Source organism: Leucopleurus acutus (assembly GCF_964270905.1).
Source record: "Leucopleurus acutus genome assembly, chromosome: 14".
Classification (NCBI taxonomy): Eukaryota; Metazoa; Chordata; class Mammalia; order Artiodactyla; family Delphinidae; genus Leucopleurus; species Leucopleurus acutus.
In genome coordinates this window covers 7,653,770-7,672,349 of record NC_139156.1, presented here as the reverse complement: position 1 = coordinate 7,672,349, position 18,580 = coordinate 7,653,770, and the positions used below count along the sequence as shown (strand labels likewise).

The 18,580-nt window shown below is 61.9% G+C and overlaps 1 protein-coding gene across 1 annotated transcript in view; it reads left to right on the top strand.

The window, feature by feature from the left end:
• The window catches only part of LHPP (phospholysine phosphohistidine inorganic pyrophosphate phosphatase), a 134,047-nt gene extending 115,923 nt beyond the window's left edge, over positions 1-18,124 (top strand). The window contains exon 7 of the mRNA XM_082853990.1: positions 17,276-18,124. Coding sequence (XP_082710116.1) covers positions 17,276-17,372 — 97 coding nt within the window. The 3' untranslated portion in view covers positions 17,373-18,124. The remainder of the gene's footprint in view (positions 1-17,275) is intronic.
• The last annotated feature ends 456 nt before the right edge of the window (positions 18,125-18,580 follow it).

Below are 18,580 nucleotides of genomic sequence, written 5' to 3'. Positions count from 1 at the left end.
CTAGGGCTCACGTCCCAAAGGCCACTGGAGGGGAGCCAAGGCTGAGCGGGCTGAGAGACAAGGTGAGTCACTGGGGCTTCCCCGAACTTGGGGAATGTCCTGACCCCTGAATCCCGAGCCTAAACCACTGTCATCAGCCAGGTTCCCGCTTCTGCTCCTGCTTCCCCATCTGTGAAGAAGACAGCGCCCCCCTGAGGATCACTGAGCAAATGCATCTGAGGGTTGCTGCCACCGTCCCCGCCCGCAGCCAGATGGGAGCTGCTTCCAGGGCTTTCCGGAGGCCAGAGGGCCAGACTGTTCAGGGCTGGTGTATGGCTTCCCAGTGAGTCGTGGGGCAGGACCAGGGTCTGAGGAAAATCAGAGCAGTGTTGAGTGAACGTTCTGGAGGAGCAGCTGGTCCTCCTGGGCTGGAGACGAAACCGAAGAAAACAAGGTTCCGTCTAGGAATCGTCCAGGGCGCAGCGGCCCGCCAGGAGCCAGGGCAGCTTGGACGGGGTCCCTGCACACACAATCGGCCCAGTGTGGGGCACGCCGCCGGGATGAATGGCCCCTCACTGGGCGGCTTTGACCATTTACGAGGTGCTGTCTGGGCTGTGATGAATGAGGTGGCATCCGTCAGCTTTTCGGGGAACCCAGCCGGGGTGGAAGGTGCCAAGTAAATACGGGGGAGGGGCGCTGGTCTCCCCGCTGGTTCTCTCCAGGCCCTCCAGACCGTGCCTCAGTTTCCCCGTCTGCGCCCACTCCCCGATGCCCGGCCCTGTGTTGTAAGTGCAGGTGGTGAGAGTCCTGGCAAGAAGGGAGCCCAGGAACGCTCTCTGTGCGGGCCTGTGCCCGGCAGGTGGCCGGCTCAGCTCTCTGGAAGGACAGACTCGTCCCATCTCTGTGCAGCCTCCCTGGGCTGCCTCGGGCCAGCATCTGCCCTCCCTGGGCCTCCGTTCTCTCACCTGAGAAATGAGGGGTTGTACCCTAAAGGCCCTCCAGCTCCTGGGTTTGGGGGCTCGTTTACCGTGTTTGGGGCTTGTTCCAGCCGGTGGGTACAGGGAAGATGCCAGCATTGGAGTCCCAGCCCCACCACGTGCTGGCCAGGTGGCCCGAAGCAAACCGCCACTCCTGTGTCCCCCTCTCCAGGGGCTAAGATGCGAAGCCTTGTCCAGGTGGACCTGAAGGAGGTACCACCAGGGACGTGCTGGGTGGACCCCCAGTGTTCTCTGTCCCTCGGGTAATGGCTCCAGGCCTACCTGGCACTGTGGGTAGGTGGGCAGAGGGGACGGGGTGAAGGCCAGCCTTGGGTGGTCTCCAGGTGGCATTCGTTGGACGTGGCAGGTACCACCGGCCCCAAGGTTACCTCGGCTCACTCGGGGGTGCTCTGTAATTAACGGATGCGCTCTGCAGAGCAGATGGCATTTGCCATGCCCGGCTGGGTCTCTGGCCCCAAGGTCTGGGCTGGCCTGGACTGTCCCTCCCACGGCTGGTGAGCTGCGGGACCAAGGTGGGACCGCTGCACCTCTTGTTTATCTGGCTGGGCTGGAGCATGACCTTGACTTTCCAGCCTCCTTAATACCTCTGGTGACGTGGTGGCAAACCAAAACTAGAAACTTTGCTTCTTTTATTGTGTACATTACTAAGACAGCTTTACTGCGGCCTCCAAGGGAACTTGGAGGAACGGTCTTACCCATTATCCCACCTCGCTTAGACCGCTGTTTATCTCCTCTGGGTTCCTGCCAGCCCCCTTCTGTAGCCATGGTCATGTGCATGTATAACTCTTGTCTCCCCCTGGTCATTGTTCATAGCCGCATCTTATTTTATGCAGCAGATAAACCATACTCCCCTGTGGTTGGACTGGTTTGGACTGGTTCCTTTGCTGTCGTGAGCATCTCTATTGTACCTATAGCTTTTAGCTTTTGTCCTTCAGCTCACTTTTGTTGAAAACCTTGCACATGCCAGGCTCTGTATGAGGTCTCTTTAGAATGAAGTCTTTAGGACAGATTTCCAGGAATGGGGCTGAAGAACTTGATTCTTTTAATGGATCTTAACATCTACAGCCGCTTTACCCTCCAACCGAGTGTTTGCATCCCTGGGGAGGAGGACAGCAGGGTGTGTCTGCGCCCCAGGCATGGTACATCCTGGCAAACGGAGAGGCTGCACGGCTGCTGCAGAGTCACGTGCAGGGGTCGGGAAGGCTTCCCAGAGGCAGGGGTGCTGCCGATGAGACCCTCCCACCATGGGGGGACAGTCCTCGTGAACAGGTGCATCAGTCTCAGGGAGCAGCCCCTGGGAAGCCTTCCTGATGCCCACTTGGGACGATTTGGCCCTTTCTGTACTGCCGGCCTCTGGTCTGTGATAGCCATCAGCACTGTCACCTCATCACCAGCCCGACCAGTGCACACTGTCCTGTTCATTCCTCACGGGGACAAGGGGAAGTCACCTGCTCCAGCGGGATTTGCACCCCAGCTGCACCAGCCCAGGGCCCCTGTGCCAAGTGCTCCCTCCAGGCCCGCCCCACTGTGGCCCCTGCTGACCCCCGAGGGGCCGGGAGGGTCTCTTTCCCTCCCTTTGCACGGGAGGAGCCCACGGTCCGAGCTCAGTTGCATGTGGGGACCAGGCAGAGGTGCCAGGGGGCAGCTGACACCAGGAGCAGGTCCTGAGCGATCTGGCTGCGGGTCCTTTTTCTGCAGGGGCCCCGGGGGGGCTGAGTGAAGGAGGGGGGCGCCTAGCAGGCTGTCAGGGAGGGAGTGACTGCCACCCCACCCTGCAGGCGCCCTCTGAGATCTGTGATGTGCAGGATTGGAACTGAGCAGTAAAATCCCTCTGTGGGGCTCGTTACACACAGGCTCTAAGACTTCACTTGGTTCCTGGGACCTTTGCCGCTGCCTGCGCTGCACTGGCCCACCCATCCCCGCCCCCATCCCTACCCCGCACACCATCTGTCTTGGGTCAGCGTCCGCCTAGGTCTCCTGCTGGCCCCTGAGGTGGGAACGTCTACCCCCAGATGGGAGGAGGGAGCAGGAGAGCCAGGAAGGTCAGCTGAAGCCCCCGGGTTTATGAGTGGAGAATCTGAAGTCCAAAGAGGAGAGGGGACTTCTCTGAACTTGGCCTGTCCAGGCGGGAGCCTGGGAGCAAGTGGGAGCTGGTTTAGGAAAACCTGGGCTGAATAAGCCAGTGACCCACTGAGCCAGACCTTAGGGAGTCGGGGGAGTGGGTCAAGCCAGTCCTGGAGCCACGCAATAGCTGCCTTGGGGTGAGAGGGCCCGAGGTCTGCTCGTAAGGGAAGGACACCTTCTGAGCTTCTGAGACCCCCTGCCGGGTCCTCGCCATGCATGAGCCATGCATACCCTCACATGGGCAGGGGCAAGGCCCTCCTGGTCTGTGCTGCTGGGAAGGTTGTCCCTCATGAACAGTCATCTGCTTCTCTGTAACCTACAGAGTTTCCCTCTTTGCTTTGGCTGCCAGGGAACTCAAAGCTGCGTTTTTGTTGTTGTCGTTGTTCAAACTCCTGGGCCTCTGGCACTGTCCTAAACGTCACTGTGTGCTTTTCTAGGCTACCTGGGCCATTAAGAAAACCCAACTCTTTATTTCATCCATGTCGTTCTACGTTGCAGGAGCCTGGTCTTTTTCGTTGGTGTGTGTTGTTTCATTGTATGACTGGATCACAGTTATTGTTCACTCTGCTCTTGATGGACACTTGCGTTGTTTCTTGTTCAGGGTCACTATGAACAGAGCTGGTGCAACGTTCCTGTCCACGTCTCTTGGTGGACATGGTCTCACTTCTCTCAGACACATACCAGGGTGGAATCCCTGGGTCACGCGTATTCATGTGTTTAGCATTAGGAGATACTGTACCTACCAAACGTTTTCTGGAACGCTGCACCCTCTCACACGCCCCCCGCCACCCTGTGGTGAGAGTTCCCGTTGCTCATGTCCTGCCAGCCCTCGGTGCTGTACCTCTGGCCGTGCGGGTGGGGGTGCGAGGTGTACTGCTCTGAACTTGCGTATCCCCAGTGGCTCTTGATACTGAGCACCTTTGAGCTCCCTGTGGCCACGGGACCTCCTGGTTTGTGAAGTGCCGATTTTGACCCTTTTTAAGTGGCACATGCGTAGCAAAGTAGGTAGAGGCTGGTAGACCAGAAGTCCCACGTGAGCCCCCGGGAAGCCATGGAGCTGATGAAACTGTACTTTGGAGTTCAGGCTGCACGTTCCATGGGATAAGAGCTCCACACGCTGGTCCCCAAACACACCAGGAGGCGCGGCCTGGCCCATCGCCTTAGGAGACGTCCCTCCCGAGATGACAGAGGTTCTGGGTGCGAGCCCTGCTCTGCCATGAGCTCTGGGCAAGTTCCTCACCCGTCCTGAGCCTTGGTTTCTTCACCTATCGGGGGGGGGGGTATGGGTGCCACCTCCCAGGACAGCTTGGGTGGTACCAGCATGGTGCCCCACGTATAGGAACCCCCGTCGTCCACAAGCTCCCCCGGCCTGGACACCCAGGTCTGTGCCTGGTGGAGATGACCAGGCCTCCAGTGAGTGGGACGGTCCAATCCCCCCATCCCCAGGACTGGGAGGGGCACCACCTCTCCATGCCCTCCCTCTCTCCTGGGCCACCTCGTGAGAACCAGAGCTTGGGTGTGCAGGCGCAGGGCTGGCTGCGCTAACCACGGGGTCTCCCTGACCTGGTCTAGCCTCCAAAGGAGGGGGATGTGTGGCATTTGTGGAGGAGGCGGGGGAGAGTGCCCCGCCCTGTGCCCCTGTGGGCCCGGGTCGGGGTGCAGGTGGACCTCTCGGGGGATTTGGCTGTTGGAGAGCACATCGAAAGGGTCTGGGCCAGCTTGTTTTAATCTAAACACACACCAGGTGTTCAACATGTTTTTATCAAAATATTCTGAACAGCTGTCAGGGGCTCCTCTGCTGCGAGGCCAGATGCCCAGCCCCCAGCAGGCCCGTCCCTCTGCCTAAGTGAGCTTTTTAGGTGGACCCCTGCCCGCCGCCTGCTAGCCCAGCCCTCTGGCTCCCGGTGGGGTTTGGACAGTGCTTCCGGCAGGTTGGGAAGGCAGACAGACCTGCCAGCCCTGCTCTGTGACCCCGGGCAGGCCACTTACCCTCTCTGAACCTCTGTTTTGTCAGCTGTAAGTTGGGGGCAGTGGCACCTATCTCCTGGGCTGCTGCACAAACCAAAGCAGCTATAGCATGTATGTTCCCTCACCAGGCCCCCGAGGGAGGGGCGCTCAGTGACTGCCACTGTTATGAATAATATCGTGAATAGAGCATCCCGTCAGCTTGGAGAAGCGGGCCGCAAGGGCAGGCTTGGGGGCACAGCTGGATCAGCGTCCCCTAGAAGCTGCCCCTTCCCTCTCAGAGGAGTCCAGAGTCCCTGGGCCCAGCCATGCGGCGTCTCTGCAGGTCCCGCATCACCCGCTGCCCGGCTCGCCCCTCCCCCGCCGAGCAGGCGCACAGCACTTGTCCCGGGCGGCCTGGCTGTCCCTTGGGGAAGGCCTCCCTGAGACTCATGGTCCTCAGGACCTCAGGACCTTCTCTGCAGGTGGTACGCGCTCTCCGGACACCGAGCCCGAGGTGAGCTTCCCATGCACAGATGAGGCCCTGCCCCTCCCCTCTGGCCAGAGCGGCCCATGAGGGCTCTTCATCCAGCCCTGTCCAGCGCCTGCCGCGCATCTGCGGTGGGCCCCACCATGCGTCATCTCCCTGCGTCTCCACCACAGCCCTGGGAGGGGGTCTTTTCAGCCCCACTTACAGACAGGAGACTCAAGTCTCCAAGTGTTTGCTCAACGTCACACAGCAGTCAGGGCCAGCCCAGTCCGAACCCCTGGTCAGGCATCCCCGCCACGCCCAGCAGCCAGCCCACCGCCCTCCGCAGCGCTCCTTCCCGCGCCCTGGCCCGGGTGTGGGTGTCATCAGGGACCTCTGGGGTCAGGCCCGACATGCCTTCTGGGAACGAGAAAGGGGTAAGAAGGGAGAAACCGCCCTCGCTATTCGACAGCCTGTGGGAGCCACGGGGGTGTGTGATGGCTGACCACTCAGGCCTGACCTGGGGTGCCCTGGGGGTTCCCTGCCTCCCAGGGAGCTACGTCTGCTCCAGGGACAGAGCCACCCACTTTGGGGTGCTCTTCCCATGACACTGGAAGGTCCCAACTGGATTCCCAGCGTCCCTGAGGCCATGGGGGTGTTCATTCATTCAGGAGGTAGGATGGGTCCTGGAGACCATGGTGGGGCTGGTTCTTTCTGCGTCGGGCCCTGCTGAGGGGAGTGGGAGTGAGAGGATGTTCCAGGCAGTGGCACGGGCAGCTTGGGGAACATGACAGGACGAACACAAGAGCCGGGGGGTCGTGGGGAGGGGCGAAGGGGGCGGTGCTGGTGGGTTCTGGAGCCAGTTCATGGGCCGTGTTAGGGAGACTGCATTTAGTCTTGGTGACGGTGGGGAACCGCAGGGTGACGGGCACCCTGCCCAGACCCCCTCAGACCCCTCGCGGCTGGTTTTGTGCAGCCCCCAGCTTCCACGCGCTTCTGCTTCCGACACCCGCACATGCAGCTCTGCTTAGGACGCTGTCCTCGGACGCAGGAGCCTCTTAGCGCGAAGACGCAGAGCCCCACAGGCCTGGGGTGTGGGGAGGAGGCCTGCCTCTTAGGGTTCAGTTACACTGGCCACGGACAGGGCCGGCCCAGGCTGGCTGTTGACATTTTCATGCTTCTAAGAGTCTGGGTTTGGGGGAGAGGGCGTTTTTCATTCTGGTAAGTGGTTCTCCAGAAGGTTCTCTGTGGCCTGGCGCTGCTACCCAGACTGAGAGCTCCGGCTCTTGGGGGCTGGGCAGCGGGGCCTCCCCAGGGAGGTGAGGATCCAGACTGCATGTGCCCCGCAGGCTGGGGCCTGGGCTATAGGCAGGAACAGGATGGTGAGGCCAGGCGGGGGCTTCCAGGCCCCGAGCCTCAGACACCCGCCTTTCTGCCCATCGCCCTTTGGCTTTGGGGACGGACTGGCCCCACCCCCGCCTAGATTTCTAGGACAGCTCGGGCTCACAGGGAGCCAGAGGCCTGGTGATGACACACAGCTCCCGGATGGTCAGAAGGAAGGAGGCCACTTGCTCGTCTGCTCAGGCAGTTGGCTGACTGTTCCTGTCCCTGCCAGCTCCCAGCATAAGGCCACCACAGGATGCCCCTGACCTCGGGGGGCTCACAGTCTGGAGGGAGCGTCACACAGGTAACCAGACAACTACAGCAGAGTGTCAGACGCTCCAATGGGGTCGACACGGGTGCCACGGAGCACAGAATGGGCACCTAACCGAGGTGAGGGCTGGGGAAAGGCTTCCTAGAGGAGGTGACTCGTTCCTTGGGAAGTGAGTCCCGGAGAACCAGTGGTCGGTGCAGGGCAGCAAATTCAGAGGCCCGCAGGGGCAGGCAGGAAATGTAGGGGACTGACTGGGCCTGGTCTAAGAATAGGGAGGCAATAGAGAGTGCTGGGAGTGTGGTAAACCAGAAGCCGCTTGCCTCGCTCAGGGGAGCGGCTGCCACACCGCAGCAGCTCAGTTTTGCCTGCGGAATCCCGGCCCATTGTTACTGAATCTTTCAGATTTTCAAAAGAAGCGAAATTTCCAGCTCCTGTTCTTTAAAAACACTATGTGGGCCCAACCAGACATGTCCAGGGGCCGCCGGTTTGTGACTCTGGCCTCACTGTGCACAGGACTTGGGCAAAGGCTGAGGCGGGGGCTCCAGCCAGGGCGGGGGGTTCAAGGGACCTCGTTTGTCAGTGTGAGGGAGTTTCGAGTCGCCGACGTGCTGGTGGGCGGCCGTGCGGCACCGCCCACGCATCTCTGCGTGTCCCACCTTTGTTCTCAGCACCTCAGGTGCCTGCAGCCGATGGGCAGTGAGAGCCGTGCAGGAAGCAGCTGGTGCGTCCGGTCAGTTCTGGTTAACAAGGTGCCACCAGGCTGAAACACGCCGTAAACAGGCCCGTTTCCTCCCTGCGGGCAGAGGGGCCCCAGGGCGGGTGCCAGGGTCCACAGTGAAATCCTTCCCCGCTGGGCTCAGGCCCCCACTGCCCTCTGCCCGGCTGCTCCCGGCCGGAGCAGGCCTGGCGCTGGGTGCTGGCGACCCCGAGGCCCAGGTAAGGAGTTCTGGCTTCTCCGCCGTTCTGCCCAGGCACGCCCAGCCACGGGAGGCTGTGCAGCTCCAGTGTGGACCGTTTCCTCCTTCATTTCCTCTTTCATTTTCCTCATTGGTTTTTCACAAACACCGCGCTGTCCTCCAGGCGTTAGTCAGAGCTGGCAAACACTTGCAAGGGCCTGCCTCTGGCCTGGAGCTGACCCAAAGGTAAGGTGCACCCCTGCCCGCAGGGCTCTCGGCCTGGCCGGAGGTTGACCAGAACATCAGTGATTCCCAGATGCAGAAAATGTCCTGCGTGCCAAGGGGAGAATCCCTAAAATGAGCCCGGATTTAAATCCAGACACAGAGGATTGAAGTCCCAGCGCTGCCATTTACCGCCTGTGGGACTTCGGGCAAGTTTCTCCCCCTCTTGGGTCTGTGTCATCACCTCTAGAACAGGCCGGTCATGGTGCCCATCGTGGGGCGTTGTGCAGGGTACATGGGAAATGCTCCTCAAAGCCCTCCCTCAGCAGCTGTGGGGGCCAGTGCCCATGTCCCCCTAGTGCTTCTGGTGCAGTGTCTGTGGCTCACCCATCCCCCAAGCCAGGTGAGCTCTGCCCGCATCCCAGAGCCTGCCTGCTGGCTGGGTGGGACCTCCAGTCTGCGGCAGGTTCCTTCCCCTGCCTCGGGTTGCACACCAGGGCTCAGAGCCTCTGGGACTGGTCCAGCAGGTGCCTCCTCCTGGTGGGAGAGACTCCTGCTCCTTCCCAGCTGGACGATGGGTCAGCCAGGGTGGGCTTCTGGGCCCTGGGGCGCCACCTGCCTGAAGGAAAGGGGCATCCCAGGACCGCCCAGGCTGCGAGGTGGAACACACAGACGTGGGCCTCCCCTCTCTCTGGGTAGCACCCCTGGCCCACCCCAGGCCCCACGTGCACTTGCAAGGAGAGTGTGTCTCCCAGGTGGGGGCACAGGAACCCTCCCCCATCTTTAGATCCCCCTCCCATCAGAGGCTGGAGGGAGGGGGAGGGGGAGGCAGCCAACCTGCGATGCCCTGTCCCCTCCCCGGCTGATGTCCACTGTTAGTTCCGTGAGGGGCCCGGCTCACCAGGGCGCACCTCTTTCTCATTTGCACAAAGACTCCCAGGGGGAGGGGGTGCTCTGGGGGAAGCTTACCTCTCCCCCTTCCCCACCCCTGCCCGTTACAGATGAGCAGACAGGCAGACGGACGGGAGAGGCCCAGGCGCCCGCCAGGAAAGGGAACTCTGGGGCGCGGCCACCTCCCCTGGCAGAGCTCTGACCTCAAGGGGGATCCCAGGCGACAGAAGCGTGTCCCCATCCCCTTTCCAGGCCAGGGAGCTGTGGTCCTCAGAGGGGCCTGAGGCAAGGACTGTCCTAGGCCTGGGTTTTTATCTCAGTATTTTTCCCCCTCTGTGATTTTAAAGCATCCCAAGAAGTGCGCGTCTGCGTGAGCCGGTTGGGCGGGGGGAGGGCAGGCCTCTCCCATCAGTGGCAGGAGGGGCCCCCGGGCTGCAGGGTCCCCAGGTGGGGCTCGGGGGCTCCAGGCTGGCCTGTACCAGGTGTTGGGCCGAGTCTGGGCCCAGGCACGTGGTCTGAGGGTGGGCGGTGGGAGCCGAGGGTCTGGTGGGTGGGGCTGGGGGACACAGGCCTGAGGCCTGAGCGGGTTTCTGGAGGACAGGGATCTGAGGCTGGAGCTGATGACCGGTCCAGGCAGGACGGCACAGGGCCTGGGTCCTCGTCTCCGGGGTGGCCTCCCTGCAAGCAGGGGTGGGTCAGAGTCCCCTCGCGAAGCAGGGCTCGGCGGACCTTGGCAGAATGGGACGTGGCTCCGCGGGGAGCAGGTCCTGCGTAGGTTTCTGCGTCAGCAACAGGCACAGCGGTTCCCGGAGGTGCCCGGGGTGTCTGCCCAGGCCTGGGCCTGCCCCGCCCGCCCTGCTCCGCCTCTGAAATCTGTGGCAGTGAGCACCCTCCTGGCCACCCCACTGCGAGGTGGCACCTGCCAGCAGCCAGCTCAGGCCGGGGATCGCTGGCTACCCCATTGGGTCCCAGCAAGCTGCTGGTGAGCAGCTGACGGTGAGCGTCCTGGGCCAGCAGGTGGACGGCAGGAAGCCCCGTGCCACAGGTCTCATGTTTGGGCCACGGCTGGTGGCAGGAATCCCATAATCAGCCTTCAAAAAGCGTGGATGAGGGCGGGAGGCGGCAGATCCCAGGCACCCTCCCCCGGGCGTTTGCCGGAGGCCATGCTCTGGCCTGTACCGTCTTAGAAACAAGCACCCTGGCCCTGGCTCTGGGACTCCTGGGGCTCAGATGGAAAGATGCCCTCGGCCCAGCCGAGGTCACCTCCGGCCCCATGTGAATCCAAGCCCTCTGTCCTTTTCCTCCAACTTCGTCAGCACAGCCCGGAGTTGGCGTCAGTCTCAGTGGCGTCACCCTCCCAGAGCCACGGCCCGGTTCCCTGAATCCACGTGGCCAGCCCGCCCCAGTGCCCGGCCCTCAGCCACCAGGGGTGTGGCCGGCCCTTGGATAACAGTTGGGACAAGGCCGCATGCCCCTCCCTGTGCGGGCAGTGCCGTGGCCTCTGGTCTCAGGAGCCCCTGCCCGGCCCTGCCCTGCCCTGGAGCACACCAGGTGGGGAGCTGGTGGTGGGCGGCGCTGTCTCCTCGAGAACTTCACGGGGAGAGGCTGCACCTCTGTCCCCTCGGTCGGCGGAACCAGGTGGGCACGGAGACGGTCCTTGCTGGGCGTCCAGCTGCCATTTTCCTTGGGCTGGTACAAAGATCGTCCCTGTGAGGCTGTCCGGGCTGACACAGATTGGCCTTGTTCTCTGCCTCTGTCATGCCCTCCTTCCCCCGGCTCAAGGGGCGTGAGGGGGCGGAATAACTAATGACAGGCGGCGCCCTGCTGGGTGGGGGCCTTTGTTCATTTACTGGTTGGCAGACACTTCCTGGGTGCCTGTGTGGGCCAGGCCTGTGTGGGTAGCCACTGGTGCAGGAGGCCTGGCCCCTCCCTCTAGGCAGCCCAGGTCAGTTGGTGCCCAGCCAGAATGGTACGAGGGTTTGGCGGGGGCAGGCAAGTTCTGGGTGCTCAGAAAAGAGAGCAGCTCGCCACGGAGCATAGAGTTGGAGATGGGAACAAGTGGGTGAGGCTTTGAAGGATGAATAGGAGTTTGCAGGTGGAGCAGGCCCTAGTGGTCATGCCATTCCAGGACGTAGCGTGGACAGAGGTGTGGGAGAGCGTGGAATGTCTGAAGAGCAGTGGGCCCTGGACACTGGGTGACTGGGAGGACACCCAGTTGGGACAGATTTGTCTGCTCTGCTGAGGAGCTGGACTGTGACATGGGTGATAGGGAGCCGCAGCAGAGTTTACACAGGGAGAGGTGGGAGCTGTTGACAAGACGGGGAGGATCCACACAGGTCCCCAGGCTCAGACTCGGCCGGAGACACCTGGACACCGCCCACACACAGGAGCCCAGGAGAGCAGAGGCACCCGCTGCCCCTCAGCCATGCAAGCACCCAGGGAACCTGCCTCTGCCTCCAACTTCGGGGAGGGACCTGAGGGCCATGCTCAAATGGACGGCGGGGGCAGGGATCCAGCCTCATGCCCCCTTTTCCAGAAGCTTCCCTGACCCCCGCACATCCCCCCATAAATTCCCTCAGACCCCGCACCTTTTCCTTCCCTTCCCAGCCCTGGTCACGACTGTGTGGGGCTGGACAGTGAGCCCTGGGAGGGCCGGGGGCAGGAGGCCGAGCCTGGCGTCGGCTCGAGGGCTGGCGCGTGCAGGCGAGGTGCCAGCTGCTTCATTCTCAGAGTGACCCTGAGAGCCAGGCCATGTGCCCACCTTACAGATGGGGAAAACGAGGCTCAGGGAAGTGAAGAGACAGCTGGCTGGGGACAGAGCAGGGAGCCCACCCTGTGTGGGCCTTGGGCAGGAGAGGCGCAGCCGTGACCCCCATGGGGGCCCCGGCCGAGCCTCATCTGAGCCTGTGGGTGCAGGGAGAGGGGGCTTCTCCTAAGTCCCAGTGGGGCGGAGGGGCGATCAGGGCACAGCCCGCTCTCTGCTCCCCACCTTTATGTGCCCACTTTCTCCTTTCTGTTTCTGTATCTCGCTTCCTTCCCTCCATCCCTCTCTCTGCTCCTCTCCCTCCGTGTGTCTCTCTGTCCCCTGCTCTCTCCCACCTTCTTTCCTCTGCTGCTCTGTTTTCTCCCCCTCTGTCTGCCTGTCTGACCCTCTCTCTTCCCTCCCTCCCTCCGTCTCTCTTCCTGAGTGTGTGTGTCTCTCTGTGTCCTCTGTCTGCCTGTCTGTCTCTTCCCCGCTCCCGTCTCAGCCCTCCGGCCCAGCCGTGCCCGCCTCTCCCCTTCCTTCCCCACGCGTGCAGTCCTGTCCTGGCAGGGCCTGCTCAAAGCCAGGGGCGTCTCTTGGCCCCTTTGTCCATTGCCCTCTGTTTCTGTTCCCACTGCCAAAGGGCATGTGCTTGCTGGGGTTCTTGGTTCAGCTTCTGTAGTGTGACATCTTGGAGGCCCCACGGGTTGCAGGTCACTGGCCAGCATGCAGTGGAGGCTTCTCCTGCCCAGTTAGGCCATGCATAGCTGTCTCGGGGGCTTCGAGGGGGGCGGGCCCAGGATGAGTCCCCTCCATGTACCCCGGCTCCCTGAGAGCCACAGCCCACAGCAGCATCACGTAATTAAGACATGAAAGTCCACGATTTCCTCTGTTGGCAAACAGCGGCCGGCTGCTAATGCAATCCTTTCTTTTAATGGATTCTTGAATTTAAATGATATGTAATTAAACGTAATTAGCCACGTACCCATTCGGCTTGGTACCGTACGCTGGGGCCGCCTTGAATCTCATTATGAAGCATCTTCTTTTTCTTTTTCTTTTTTTTTTTTTTTTGCTGTACGCGGGCCTCTCACTGTTGTGGCCTCTCCCGTTGCGGAGCACAGGCTCCGGACGCGCAGGCTCAGCAGCCATGGCTCACGGGCCCAGATGCTCTGTGGCATGTGGGATCCTCCTGGACCGGGGCACAAACCTGTGTCCCCTGCCTCGGCAGGTGGACTCCCAACCACTTGTGCCACCAGGGAAGCCCTATGAAGCATATTTTATGGGCGGATTTTTTCTTCCCTCTTGGGGTGGAGTTCGTTTGACTGGACAGTAAACCTGGCCCAAGGGCCAGTGAAGGTCTGAGGAGGACAGTCCTGGGCCAGCCGCCCAGGGGATGACGGGGATGACGAATCGGGGTTGGGGGGTGGGGTTTGCTGGGAGAAGTTCCGGTTCTTTGAGCAGCCACTGGCCTCACTGTCGAGGAGAGAAAAGTCAGGAATCTGATGGGAACTGGTGGGAGGGGGCACAGAGTGGGGACAAGGGGTGTCAGCGCCTGGGAAGGTGCAGCCTGAAGATGTCCCCCTCCCCTGACAACCCCCTCCTGAGTGGTGGCTGGGGCACTGCCCCGTCGGGGAGCCGGGCCTCGGGGCTGCCCTCCAGCCCCAGGGGCAGCTGAGGGAGACCCATAAGGACGCATCCCGGGCCATGCAGGGCTGCAGCCTCACGCACACAGGCCAGCACGAGGCAAGACCACGGGCCAGGGGGCCAGGGCGCTGGTACCGCCACTGGGACGTCCCCTAGGGTCCCGGCCTCCCTGCCCCTCCTGCTGGCAGTGCCTGTGGTTACACTCGCCCACCCCACCCCCACCCACCAAACTCACTGTCCTCCCTGCGCCTCGGGTGCTCATGTGGATCCGCGTGTCCCTCTGTCTGTCGCCCCAGCAGCCTGTGCGCCCAGGGCAGGGCCCAAGGCCGGGTCCTGGCCAGGCTCCCTGCCTGACGGCTGACTGCGTCCTCACGGGTTGTGATCACCGTGCTGAACGCCGCACGAGGCCTGCGGGGCCCCTCCAGCCTCGCGTGTCTCCCGCGCTTCTCCCGGGGTTACCTTCATCTAGAGACAGGGACGCCGCGGCATGGAGGCGTGCGTGCTCACCCAAGGTCACCAGGTGGGTGAGGGGTGGAGCCTGTTACGCTCAGGGCACAGATGAGCAAACTGAGGCAGAGAGATGGTTTGCCAGGGGTGGGTTTACTGCCCATTCAGGTGCTCCGTCTCCATTTCTCAGAGGGCGCCTCCTGCCCACCTGCCAGCCCAGCTCGCTGTGCCCTGGGCCAGGCCGGCCCCTCTCAGGTGGAGCCACCCAGAGAATTATCCCCTCCCCCACCTGCTTCGGAAAGACCTGAGGGAGGGGGCACCCATCAGTCTGTACAGGGGAGGAGTTGTCTGCACACCAGGAAGGCCTGGGTTCCCAAGGAGGAAGACCCGCCCGCAGGAAGGGCTGTCCACAGAGCACCTGGGTGGCCGGGAGGCCGTGAGCGCCCGCCGCGGGGAGGACCGAAAGGAAGGGGCCCACGGAGGGTGGACAGCCGGGACCAGGGCTCCCCAAGCCTTTGTTGCAGAGGCCCAAGAGGCAGCTGGTTGAGGCTCGCAGGCCACCTGTGGTCTCTGTCTCACATTTTCTTCTTTTTACAAAGTTTTAAAAATATGAAAACCATTCTTAGCTCAAGGGTTGTACGAAAACAGGCTGCTGGAGGAATGTGACCCATAGGCCATAGAGAATAGCCGCAGTGACGGGAGATAGACACCTTATATATGTGAGATTGTATGCGACCTTTTTAATTAAATTTTCGAGGTATAACATCTACCTCAAGCGTATGTTACATATGCGTGTTTATGTGCATAGAAAGTGCACTGAAAATGAAGAATGCATTTTCCGCCATGTGCCACCCCTGTAATCACCACCCAGGTCAAGACCTAGAACACTGCCAGCACCCCCACCCCGTTCCCCCAGGAGGGAACCATCTTCTGGCCTCTGCACGGGAGGCTGGTTGTACCCGTTCCCGAACCTGATACAAACAGGTGGTCTGGTTTGGGGTCTTCGCGCCTGGTTCTCCTGCCCGTCGTGACGTCTGTGGGGGGGGGGTGGGTAGACGCTGCAGCGTGTGGCGGGTGATTCACTGCGGGTGGTGCTGTCCTGTGCTGCTCTGACGTGTGCACGTACCACCCTCTGTCTCTCTGTTCTCCCGCTGATGGATATTTGTGCAGTGTCTGCCTTTTTGCTATTGCGACTGAAGCTGCTCGGAACATTCTAGTACGTGTCTTTGGTGAACATGTCGATGCACTTGTGCTGTGTTGCACACCTAGGAGTGGAATTGTGTGTCACAAGTAGGTCCCCACATGGTTTTCCAGAGTGTGTGCCACATACAACCTTTCGCTATGAACAAGTGAGTGTTTCAGCACTGATGCAGGATAACGTGGATCTTAATTCCCACGTTCACTATAGACTGTCTGGATCTGGCAAGAACGAAATAGTGATCCCTTAAAGTACCTCCACTGCCACGAGAGAGCTGCTGATCCTGTGGGTGGTGGTGAGGGTCCCTGTGCACTCTCCCCTTGTCTTGTCCCCAAGGCTCATGTTTGGGGCCTCACCTCTGGGGGAGTCATGTACCCCCCACGGCACCTGTCTGTGAGTGTGTCGATCCCTGAGCCGCAGGGTGGCCCCGCTCGAGAAGACCAGAGGAGCGATGCCTGCCGGCCCTGGCATCTGTAGGTGGCCTCTGTGTGGAGTGGGCGCTGCCCACTGTGACCTTCCTGGAGGGGGTGGGAGCGCCCAGTGGCAGTGCATGCCCTTGGAGGCTCTGGCACCCGGAGTACCGCTGGGAATCAGAGGAACCGGGTCAGATGCCCGGCTCTGCTCTCCCTGCGGCATGGCCTCGAGCAAGTCTCTGAACCTCGCTGAGCCCCCATTTCCTCACCTGTCAGAGGGGGGCACCTGCCTCCTCCCCGAGGATCGAAGGATAAAATGATGGGAGACGTGGGAGGGCCGTGCCTGAGGACTACAGCAGGAAGGGGGACCGTGCAGAGTCAAAGGTGGGCCCTCCTCAGTCATAAGGAGTGTCCGCACTTCCCTCCCCCTACACCCCTGCCCAGGTCCCAGGCCTCAGCAGCCCCTGGGGAGGGGGCCTCTAGGCTCCTGGGCTGAAAGCTCTTTAAAAGAAAAGGTGCCGTTGCCCAGGACAGCATTTTAGGGTCACGTGCTTCATAGATGCCAAACCCTTCAAAGGGGCACCTTGACTTTAATGATGGTGTCAGAGCCAACTTCAACCACTTCCTTCCAGGCCAGGGTGGGGGCTTCCGAGGTGAGGGCCCGGTGCTGGGAGGGTGCCGTGTGCTTTCCCAGGGCGCTTGGGTCAGACCTTGGGGTAGTCGGAGTGGCCCCTAACCCCGCCGAGCTCCAGCCCGCGAGCAGTGGGACGGCCCTTCCTGTCGCCAGGATCCCATGCTCTGGTTCACAGCCCTCCAGGCTGCCCCCGGCCCCCAGGATGAGGTCCCATTTCCTCCCGCAATTGTCAAGACTCTGGGGGACGTGGCCTGGAGCCCAGCCCGAGCCCCTCCTCCCTCCTGTGGCCGGGGCCCCAGCCCCATTGCAGTTCTCCTCCGCCTCCATGTGTCCACCTGGAGCCCTGCTCTGCTTCAGGACCCAGCCCGCAGCCCCCACCATGGAGCACCCACACGGGGTCCCCTGGGTGCTGCACGGACCCCACAGGCACCCACACGCGCCGTGTGGTCTCGCTCCCCTTGTCCTCAGCATCCAGCGGGACCTCCGGGAATCCAGCAGGGCCTGGATGAAGGCTTTGGGAGCTTCTAGCCCCCCAGATCTCAGCCAGAGAGCAGCTTTGCCAGGAGCCTTCCTCTGCTGGGTGGGAGCAGCCTCTGCGGGCGCTGATCAGATGGTACATGAGCCCCCTGGGGCTTGGGCAGGAAACTCAGAGAAGGACCGAACTCAGGGCCCCGCTCTCAGGTGTGATCCCTCTGCTGGCAGCACGGACGGAGCAGGGGCCAGTGGTCACCCCCACGGGGCTCCGAGCAAGCTTCCAACGGGAGGGGCACAGGGAGGAGTCCAGGTGGGCGGACAGTCAGGAGGGACGCGTGTGTGCTCGAGTTGCGGCGGCCGGGCCTGGGGCGTGGGGAGGACAGGGACAGCCGTTGGCCAAGACCAGCCTGCCCGATGGGGCACAGAAGGGCCTGCAGGTCTCCCGAGGGCAAGGCCGGGCCCGTGCCAGATGCTGGGAGGCAGTGGCTTCGCAGGGGTCACCTTGGGGTTACTGATCCACTAACCTATGGTCCTGCTCTCTGCAGGCCCAGTGACGAGCACCACCCGGAAGTAAAGGCTGATGGGTATGTGGACAACCTGGCGGAGGCTGTGGACCTGCTGCTGCAGCACGCGGACAAGTGACAGGCCTTCTGGGAGGGCCCCTAGCCTCCTGCCGCCCTCTCCTGTGCCCACACCATCCGAGGCACTGCCCCCTGGCCTGGACGGGCAAGCGAGAGGGTGCCAGCCAAGCAGTTCTGGGCTGCCCTGCCCCTGAGCCACCAGCCCCTCCTCCGTCTCCCTCTGCCGACCCCCCTTCCCTCCTCCTCTCCGGGCACACCTCCCAGCCTCCTGGGCGAAGTTTGATCCCCACCTGCTGGCCCAGCCCCTCCCTGTGCTTCCCTAGTGGAAGTCAAGAGGTGGGGCACAGCTGTCAAATCCCCAAACCCATTCTCTCTCCAGTCGGCCAGACCTTTCAATGCGCTACCGAATCGGACTCTGGCGTTTGCCCCCTGCCTCTTTTCAAACAGCCCTTGAGTTTTAGAGAGGCGCCTGGAGAAAGCGGGGACGCCCAAGCAGAGTCCTTGCGGCCAGAGCCGAGCCAGCCTCCCCGGGACTGCCCAGCGGCCCCTGCCCTCACCTGGTGTCAGAGGGACCGCTCAGCACTCCCCACGAACCCCCCAAACAATGCAGCCCGCCATTTCTATCCCAAGTCACCTCTGGAACCCAAATGGAGCGGCTCCCAGGGGCACTTTAAAGACTGCCGTCCTTCGAGCAAGAATTGTAAGCTCTGGAATCCAGGTGGCAGGTGGAGGGTACCTTCTGGAGCCTGAACTCGATAGACTTGAATGTGTCACACCCAGGAAACTAACGGTTAAATCAACTCTCTGCCCTGACCCACGGCGACTCCGGCTCTGACTGCGCGGGGTGGGCGGCAGGGAGGAGGCACCGTCCCTGATCCTGCCCTGGACTTGAGCCCCTGCACGTCAGGGGGCCAGGGCCCTGAGACACCTCGCCTGCCTCAAACCCTTTGTTTAACAGAGGGGGAAACTGAGGCCCCACGGGGACCAGGTGCACAGGGCAAGCGTGGGCCTTCCCTCACGCAGCAGCCCGAGGTGGCGGGCAGTGAGCCGCGGGCTTCCCAGATTCACCCACGGCCCAAGTTTCAGGTTTCAGCATCGATCAGCAGAACAGATAACTTGAATGCTCTGTTTCTCCCCAAATCCATCCAGAACCCACTGACAAATCTCGGGAGACTCCTCGTGCAAGAGGTCGTGAGTCTTCCGTCACAGGATTTCCATTAAACGAAGGCAGGTGATGACAGAACGCTTCGCCCTGAACCTGAGTCCCCA